The sequence below is a fragment of the Arachis hypogaea genome, chromosome 20 (assembly GCF_003086295.3).
Source record: "Arachis hypogaea cultivar Tifrunner chromosome 20, arahy.Tifrunner.gnm2.J5K5, whole genome shotgun sequence".
Taxonomy (NCBI): Eukaryota; Viridiplantae; Streptophyta; class Magnoliopsida; order Fabales; family Fabaceae; genus Arachis; species Arachis hypogaea.
Genome location: NC_092055.1, coordinates 134,428,990 through 134,438,313, shown reverse-complemented (window position 1 = coordinate 134,438,313; position 9,324 = coordinate 134,428,990). Strand labels below are relative to the sequence as shown.

The window sequence follows — 9,324 nt, the reverse complement described above, 5'->3', positions numbered from 1 at the left end:
TTTGATTTATAACCTACGTCCAAAGAATTTATTCTTAATAATGAGGAAACACATGAGGTTTAAGCAACTCACTACACCACCCACTCAAATTAGATGGTAATAATATACCCTACATAGAAAGAAAACATAAGGCGAACAGAACATTCAGTGATCAAAATCAATTGACTCGCCATACTAATGATAGCAAAAAGGAACAGAGAAGAAAAGAGACACTCCAAAATGGGTAGGTGAAGATGGTATGACCAGGTCTCTATATGGCTTCCAGAGCCTGCAGGATATCATCCTTCAAATCTTCAAAGTCTTCGACTCCAAAGCTGAACCGAACCAAGTTGTCATGAATCCCATACTTAGCCCTTTCAGATTGAGGAAGATCCCTGTTTGCAAGATACATTATACGGACCAAAATCCAAACATAAATCATAATTGCGGCAATAAATCAAATAGTAGGACCACTAAAGATGCTTGCACCAAAGGGGTCACATCCATGTAGGACCCAACCCCCCATTATGGGTAGTAGTTTTATATCATGCTCATGACAAGGAATTAGAGCAAATACCAGTAAGACATGATTGCAGGTTGATCCACAATGCTCTCACAGCCACCGAAGGATGGAGCTATATATGGAATTTTCAGCGAATCGACAAACTTTATGGTGGTCATTAGGTCCCCATCAATCTGCATAATTTCACAAAACCATCCGAAATGAGCAAATAATAATGTTAAAAACAGTGTATTAAAGACAAAAATGATTGCTAGTAGCAACCACATACTGGAATTAAAAACCCACCTCAAAACTGACAACACCACCAAAGCCAGTCATCTGCCTTTTAGCAAGCTCATGTTCGGGATGACTTGGCAAGCCTGGATAGTAGACACACTTCACCTGCCCATTGTATGATGAGAGATTAGAGTTTAAAGCCAGTTCACACAAGATCACAGGCTCGGTACTTTTATCATTTATCCATCATACTACAAAGTACAAACATGTACATTACCATTATAGTATATATATAGGAGAAAATGTCATCATGAACAACATACAGAAAAAATAAATGTAACTTTGACGGATAGGGGAAAAAAAGTTTGATAGTATAGTTCAACCATGGATGTGCTTAAAATCTCAAGCACAGACTAATTTAGAAAATCTAAATACTTGTTTGCCAAAAGCAGATTATAAATACAAGCAAGTTGCAGGTAACAGGTACCTTGGGATGTGCCTCTAAAATTTTGGCCATCCTCAACCCTGTTGAATTCTGCTGCTGTACACGAAGATGCAGCGTTTTCATGCCTCTAATGATTAGGTATGCAGCATTCTGTACATTGAAAACATGTTGCATTAAGATTACAACACAATCTAGTAATATAACCTTCCACACAGACAAAATTGCATAACAAACCAGCAGAGAGTTAAGAAAGAGGTTTGTAGTAGTAGAATGACTCACTGGATTAAGAGTACCACCCAAAACATGATGCAAATTACGAATTTGTGAAACCAACTTATCGGGACCACTTATGCAACCACCAAGGACCTAAATCAACACACCAAGATATTCTTCAATGCTCCACTATGAATAAATAAACTATGGATTGTATAATCTGCAACTTCCTTTAAGTGTTTTTTGTAAGAAAAAGGAAGGAGGAATGGAGAGAAAAGATGGTGGGAGGGAAGGGGCTTCAAACAACATTTTAAATATAAGGCTGACTTACATCATTATGTCCAGCAATGTACTTAGTTGCAGAGTGCACCACAAGATCAGCTCCAAGGGCAAGGGCCTTCTGGTTCAACGGTGTGGCAAATGTACCATCAATGCAGACCAGAGCGCCTTTTTTGTGGCAGAGCTCTGAAACCAGCTTAATATCAACACATCTGAGGAATGGATTTGTAGGAGACTCAGTGAAGAACAATGAAACCTGCACATTCATATAATACCTTCTAAACTCAATACTGCTTATCAATTACAAAGAAATCTCTTAAACGGAAACTAAATACTCTCTTCACCACTCACATTGTGCTGTTCCAATGCAGATTCCAAGGCACCAACATCAGCAGGATCAATTATGGTGGCCTGCTCAATCAGAAACCAATGATAGTTTCATTCTCAATCCACATTTCAAAGTCAGAACTCTATGCATTTCCCCTCACAGAAAAAGTTCGGGAAAAGAATATAGTGTGAATTACGAAGGAAGCACAGAACTTTGCATAAAGGGAAGTGAAACACTAATTTCCCCCTCAAGTTGTTCAACAAATCTTTAGCAATTTTCAATAACAAGAAACCATTTCCAATACAAACAGAAGACAATAAAACAACCAAATAAACTAATCACTTACAGAAATTCCCATCTTTGGAAGGATGGTTTCAATGAAAATCCTAGTCTTCCTGTAGCAATCTGTGGTGGTCACCAGATGTCCACCAGCCGGCACCAGTGCCATCAGCAGGACTGTGCTGGCACACATGCCTGATGCCATGATCAAAGTTGATTCAGCACCTTCCAGTGCACTGGTTGAAAGAAGGCATCAAGAAACCCCATTAGATCCTCGTCACAATTAAAAAACCAGATGATAGGAATGGAGTGAAATTCTTATACTACTTGAGAAACAGAAACCTCTTGTTCTGTGACATCTATCATGTTAAGCACCAGCCCTTGCTCTAACAAAATTCTACGGTATAGTTGATGTGTTTCACATTCAACATTCAATGTTAACAAAATTACGAAAACAAGAATCTCTGTCAACAAAAATCAAATACAAACCTTATCTTCTCCTCCAAAACCACGGTAGTTGGGTTTCCATAGCGTCCATATTCAAAACTAACTTGGCGTTTTTCCTAAAAGACAAATGAAATGACCACCAATCATATATACAGAAATATAGCATAAATTGATTCAATCACGAAATATACAACTCTACAGACATACATATAAGATTATAAGGTATGAATAACAAAATCTGAAAATCCACACGATAATTTTGCATCATTTACAAACTTCCCATGTTCATAGATCAGATAAAACCAAACTTCATTTAATGCTTCAAAAGAAAGATTTAGTACCTTGAAATCAATGAGATCAGCGGTTTTCTTAAAGAAGTATGCAGAAGTGTTCACTACAGGGGTCGTAATAGCATCAGTCACAATGCCCCGACCTAACCTTTCAGCTGGAAAACAAAAAAATAATAAATGAAACACCTTTTGTTAATTAAAATAATTAGCTTTTGGTTCCCTAGTTGTTCTCTTAACTAAAATAACAACATTAATTAAGAATATCAAATCATTAATTAATTCATTAATCTTGGATTCTTGGGGGGAAAAAAGAAAAGAAGGATAAGGTACCGGCATGAATGGTTTTGCTTGCATCTGTTAACGAAGAATAAGAAAAAGTGTCAACGGAACCCTTAAACTGTACAGTCCCGTTTCCATCTTCCTCCTCCTCGGCGGCGGCAACGACGACAACGTCCTCGTCGCCGGCGACCTCGGCGGGGGAGAGGGAGATCGGGGTGGCGGAGGCAGCGGCATCAATGACGGAGGCCGCCGGTGACGCCGGAGCTCCGGCGGTGGAGGAGGAGGAGGGAGAGTTGTTGGACCACGACGCAGCGACGATCTGAGCGACGCCGATGTTGCTGCAGTTGCGGCGGGCCTTGGTGCTGAGCTGGCGCTGGAAATTTGGCGGGAAGCGGAAGATGAGTGAAGGGGAAAGCGAGAGGGAGAGAGACCGAAACGACGCCGTTTCGAGGCGGCATCGTGAGCGAAGGTTCTCGAACCTCGGCGGAGGAGCAGAGAAATCGGGATCCGAACGGCACTCGAACGGGGAAGAAGAGAAAACCTTGCTGCAACTCGAAACGGCCATTTTCGATGTCGTTTAGGGTTTCTTCTCTTTTCTTTTTCTTTTTTCTTTTTTTTTCCCCTCTTCCCCTCTCTTCTTCTCTTCTCAGTTCACTCTTGGGTATGAGAATTTGAGGGGAGGAACGAAATTTAAAATGAACGAATGAATTATGAATGAATGGGTTATGGCCTTATGGGTTTGGTGGGGTTGCAAAATGGATTTTTCCTTTTATTACTATCACACACGCAACTGACGCAAGTGGGGGTTTTCCATTTTTGTTAAAATATTAGTTTTGTTTGCTTCTGCGAGTTTTAAACGCTGGCTTTTTCTGTCGTTTCGGTGTTAACTGTTTGTTTAATTTTTTGGTTACCATGTGTGGTTTCACAGGGGGCGCGGCGGAGGTGACAGCTATTTCCACTAGTACAATTTTGACCACGCGGGTTTAAAAAGAAATTTTGACAAGGATCTATTTGCAAATTTACCTGCCAGTTTTTATCCAACATCCAATAATCAATTTCGTTCATTTTTTTTTATTTTAGCCCAGAGTAAATATTTAATTCCATACGAGGGTATTACAAAACGGTTTCCTTATACAATTAAGTATTTTTGTCGATTAAATATAATTAAATTAGTCCAAACTCAATAAAAATTATTTCAGTGAGCATAAATTACATATTTTTTTATTTTTTATTTTTACGTATTTTTTTTATCGTTATTTTTTATTAGTGCTACTGATGCTAAAGAAAAAAATAATGATAATGATGACGACGACAATAATGATGATAAGAAAGAGAAAGAAAGAAAAATTTTAAATTATGCATAATTTATTAGAAATAGTACTAAAATTTTTTACAGAAAAGCTCTGCATACAAGCCCTGATGACTTGTATGGTTTACAAGTTCATTAACAAATAAAACCCCAAAACGCGCTCCAAGGGTTACGTTGTATACACGCGCTATATAGAGATCCCGCGTATATCTAACTACCAAATTTAAAAGATTTGTTTCCTTCTTCGTTTTCGTTATTTGCAGATTTGCTCGTTCTTCTTCTCGCGAAGCTTCCCCTGGTTTCTTCGATCGTTCTTTTCCCCTCCTTTCTCACTCGTTTCTTCTTCGTCATTTACGTTAGTTCCTCTCTTTGTAACTCCAGCTTCGTTTTCTATTTGATTTTTTATTTTCTGAAATCAAAGCTGAATCCAAGCGAAGTGGATTATGAATTTGAATCTAACGAAGTTCCTGAGGTTTGATTTACATAGGATTACTATGAATTTTGTTGCAGTAATTTGTATAGCATTGTGTAGGTGAATAATTCGTGAACATTGACTGTCAAAATAATGCATGAAGATAAATTTGTGGATTGAATATAATGTATTAGTTTTGATTAATTATCTGGAATTTATAGCAGACGATCAGGTGTAGATCAAAACTTTTTTGGGTGTATTTTTGCAGGAAGTGTGGGTGTATTTACAGTTTACTGCTTTTTCTGTTATTTTAACTGAGTTGTTGTTGTTCGGGTGTATTATATCAGACATGATTGTGTGTGTTTTTAGTTTTTGACATGGTGTATTCTGCAGCCTGTGTATTTTCAGTTTATGGCTTTTATTGTCATTTTAGTTGAGTTGTTGCGATTCGGGTGTATTATATCAGACATGATTGGGTGTATTTTTAGTTTTTGACATGGTGTATTCTGCAGCCTCTCTCTGTTGTTGATGACCAGTTTGTTCCGAAGGTTGGAATGACCTTTACCACCCTTGAAGATGCTGGAAAATTTTACAGGAACTACGCCAAGGCTGTAGGTTTTTCTACAAGAGTTCGGGGCATAAATAGGAAGGGAAACAAGATTAAGAATCAATTGATTACATGTAGCAGAGAGAGAAAATGGAAATCTAAAATATCTCCGACCGAGAAGACTAATCCGACAGCCGATTTAAACTGTCCTGCAAGAATTTATATACACACATTGAAGGATGTCGGTGCTTGGATCATTTCAAAGGTTGTGTTGGATCATTCACACCCCTGCTGTCCAAGTAAAGCAGAGATGCTCAAACAGCACAGGGAACTAAGTATGCCCATTCGTCGTACAATAGAGAATAACGAGGAGGCCGGTATCAGACCAAGCAAAACCTACCAATCATTTGTTGCGGCTGCCGGGGGTCACCGCGAGTTAAATTTTATCGAAAAGGATGTGAGGAATTACATTACCAAGGAAGTGCGGAATGTTTCCGAACAAGAAGATGCAAAGAAATTCGGGAAATATTTGTTAAGAATGAAAGAGAAGAATCAGAATTTCTTTTTTGAGCTTGAACTCGAGGAGGATAAATCGATTAAGCTGGCTTTTTGGGCTGATGCAAGAAGTAGAGCTGCCTTTGAGTATTTCGGAGACGTTATTTCATTTGACACCACCTACAATACAAACAGGTAACAAACTACCCCTGTTTATGATGCTAAATTAATGTATTTTTATGAATCCGCAGCAGAGGTGTATATTGGCTGTTTTTTTGGGTGTATACGAAGCATTTGTTGGGTGTACCTAATGATTTTTCATTCTGCACTATGGTAATTTGTTTCAGGTATAATTTGGTTTGTGGTTCTTTTGTCGGGGTGAATCACCACGGTCAGTCAACACTTCTCGGATGCTCTTTGATGAAAAACAAAGAAATTGAATCATTCAAATGGTTATTTTAATGTTGGCTTCGTTGCATGGGAGGAAACGCTCCGAAAGGGTTTCTCACCGATTAATACGCATCAATGAAAAGGGCTTTAGAGGCCTGTATGCCAACAACAATTCACCGTTGGTGTATTTGGCACATCATGAAGAAGATACCAAGCAAATTAAACGGGTACAAGGGACATGTAGATATTGAACAAGAAATGAGCCAAGTTGTTTGGAACTCTCATAGCAAAGACTCATTCGATAGGAATTGGAATGATTTTCTACTGAATTTTGGTCTTGTGGACAACAAGTGGCTTTCAGGTAATGTTTGTTAAAAATCTGCAGCAGAGGTGTAAATTGCATGTTTTTTCGGGTTTATTTATAGTCTGTGTTTGGGTGTATTCTACAGATCTGTATGAAGACCGTCATATATGGGTTCCTATCTATCTGGATCACCACTTCTGGGCAGGGATGAGAAGCACACAAAGGAGCGAGAGCATGCATTCATTTTTTAACAAGTTTATCACCCGAAACAGCTCGCTTATTCAGTTCGTCAAACAATACGATAATTGCCTCGGAAGCCGGGAGCAAGCAGAGAGAGAATCAGATGCTGCAGATTTTCATACGGTCATACCGTGTGCAACCAAATCCTCCATTGAAGCTCAGTTTCAAGATGTGTACACTCATCAAAAGTTTAGGGAAGTCCAAGTGCAATTCAGAGGAAAGGCAAATTGCATCACCAGATTAACGAATTCCGCTCTAGGCTATTCAGTATACGAAGTCGGAGAACAAGTTTTCAGCTCAATATTCAACAAGTTTGTGGTTACTTACGACTCAGTTGCAGTCGAGGTAAAATGCCAATGCTTATTATTCGAGTCGAGAGGGATACTGTGTCGTCACGCACTAAGCGTGTTAAGCTTTGAACAAGTAAGCCAAGTGTCACCGAGATATATACTGGAACGATGGAGCAAGAAGGTAAAGAGGCGACACACACACATCAAGAGCAGCCACGACGAGCCATTGTTGGAGCCAAGAAGCAAGAGGCTTGACCAATTGGTTTTTCGTTCGCAAAATATTTGCGAATTTGCATCCAAATTGGAGGAGCTGACTGCAATTCTACACCGTGTGTACGATAATGTCATGGCTGAGATGGAATCATTAAAAGCCAAAAGGAAGGGGACATCTTCTTTATCCCATGAAGACGCCAACTTGGAATCCGTTAACGAGCTTCAAAGCCCGCCAAGGATTCGAACAAGAGGACGTCCAAAAAATAGGCTAGGTTCAAAGTTGGACAAACAGATTGCAAATGCCACAAAGAAGAAGAAAACGAAAGTTTTAAGCGAGGTAAAAGTAATGTTCTTTAAATTTGTGGTGATTGAGTTTATTTTTCTCGTTAATAGTTTAACTAATATGTGAGTTTCTTATATTCAGATAAACTTGTTTGATGCTGCATCAGTGGTGCATTCAAATTCCAGCCAATATCAAGGACATGTTATGAATTATCAGTTCAGGGTACCAGGAGTAGGGGATAACTCTTTGGGTGTATAGTTACAGAATATGGGTGTAAAAGCACTATTCTTTTGGGTGTATTTTTGTGAATTTTCTTGTGATTCACATTCTACATATAGGTACATATATATAATATTAGGTAGCGTTTGGTGGAGAGACAGAGACTGAAAGACTGAGACTGAGAGACAGAGACTAAGAGATAGAGACAGAAATAAATCTCAGTATTCAGTTTGGTGCAAAATGAGAGACAGAAACTAAAACAAGAATGAAACTCTAATTTAATTTGTCCAAAAGGTAAAATTGGAATTAATTAATTGAAATAAGTATATTTTAGGTATAAAATGTTATTAAAGTTTCAGTCTCTGTTTCTAAAAATTTCAGTCTCCTGTGTCCTCATTTTTTGGAGGTACTGAAATACTGAAATTTTAGGGACAGAGACAGAAATTTTAGTACCAGTCTCTGAACCAACAAACATGATACTGAGTCTCAGTCTCTCAGTCTCTGTTTCAGTACCTCAAAACAAACGCTACCTTAGGGTTCAGGGTTTTAGGGTTTACAGGTTAGGGGTAAGGGTTTATGTTTTAAGTGTTTAGGGTTCAGGGATTTAGGCTCAAAGCATCAGGGGGATAGATTTCAAGGTGTATATTCAACTTTGTTTGGGTGTAAAAAATCGCAGGTTATGGGTGTATATTTGATTTGATGTTTTTCTTCATATTATAGTACCTGTAATTCATACACTTTGAATACAGCACAGACAGTTTAACAGCACAGACAGTTTGGGTGTATATTTAAGTAATCTTGGGTGTATATTAAACTTCCGTTGGGTGTTAAAGTTTATAATTTGTGTTTAGATCTGCCTTGATGTTTTCCTTCATATTTAACCACCTGTAATACAGAGCTTTTGAATACAGCACAGACAGTTTAACTATGGAAAAAAATTTCATTGAATAGAAGTTGCTTATAAATGGCAAATTTTTACAGCATTTGTTCAATTTACAAACTAGCTAGCAGTTAGATTACTTAGTTTCTATATCAGTAGAATTTATCTGACAAAATGGACTCAATAATACTGAGGATGGCTTGGACAGTCTTATTGCATTACTCGCTCTAATTGCTTGATCTCTCTCTTTATTCATTTCACTGAATAGTATCCGCGAAGCATATTCTACTCTATAGTGGTCCACCTCGTCCTACAATTAAAAAGTATATTCTGTTTAAACAACAATATTATTTCAGTAAAGTAATACAAAGTTATATAGTTTTAAAGACAGTTACCTGTGGCCAATTATCCCATTCATACTTCGCCCTTTTAATGTTTTCGGGCTCAATTAACTCAAGCCACTT

At 38.1% G+C, this 9,324-nt stretch overlaps 1 protein-coding gene across 2 annotated transcripts; it reads right to left on the bottom strand.

Moving 5' to 3' along the window:
• On the bottom strand, positions 1–4,149 carry LOC112782319 (cystathionine gamma-synthase 1, chloroplastic). Of its 2 annotated transcripts, XM_025824665.3 has the most exons (11): positions 3,330–4,149; positions 3,051–3,154; positions 2,752–2,825; positions 2,330–2,498; positions 2,007–2,066; positions 1,708–1,911; positions 1,443–1,529; positions 1,206–1,313; positions 788–883; positions 557–675; positions 1–374 (listed from the first exon to the last, which is right to left on the bottom strand). In XM_025824665.3, exons 1-11 carry the CDS (start codon positions 3,841–3,843, stop codon positions 251–253), a joined length of 1,659 nt encoding a protein of 552 aa, XP_025680450.1. In that variant the 5' UTR covers positions 3,844–4,149; the 3' UTR covers positions 1–250. The 2 variants fall into 2 exon arrangements, with proteins under 2 accessions (XP_025680450.1, XP_025680451.1); XM_025824666.3 differs by lacking the exon at positions 1,443–1,529 and having other exon boundaries at positions 3,330–4,080.
• Between the last annotated feature and the right edge of the window lie 5,175 nt (positions 4,150–9,324).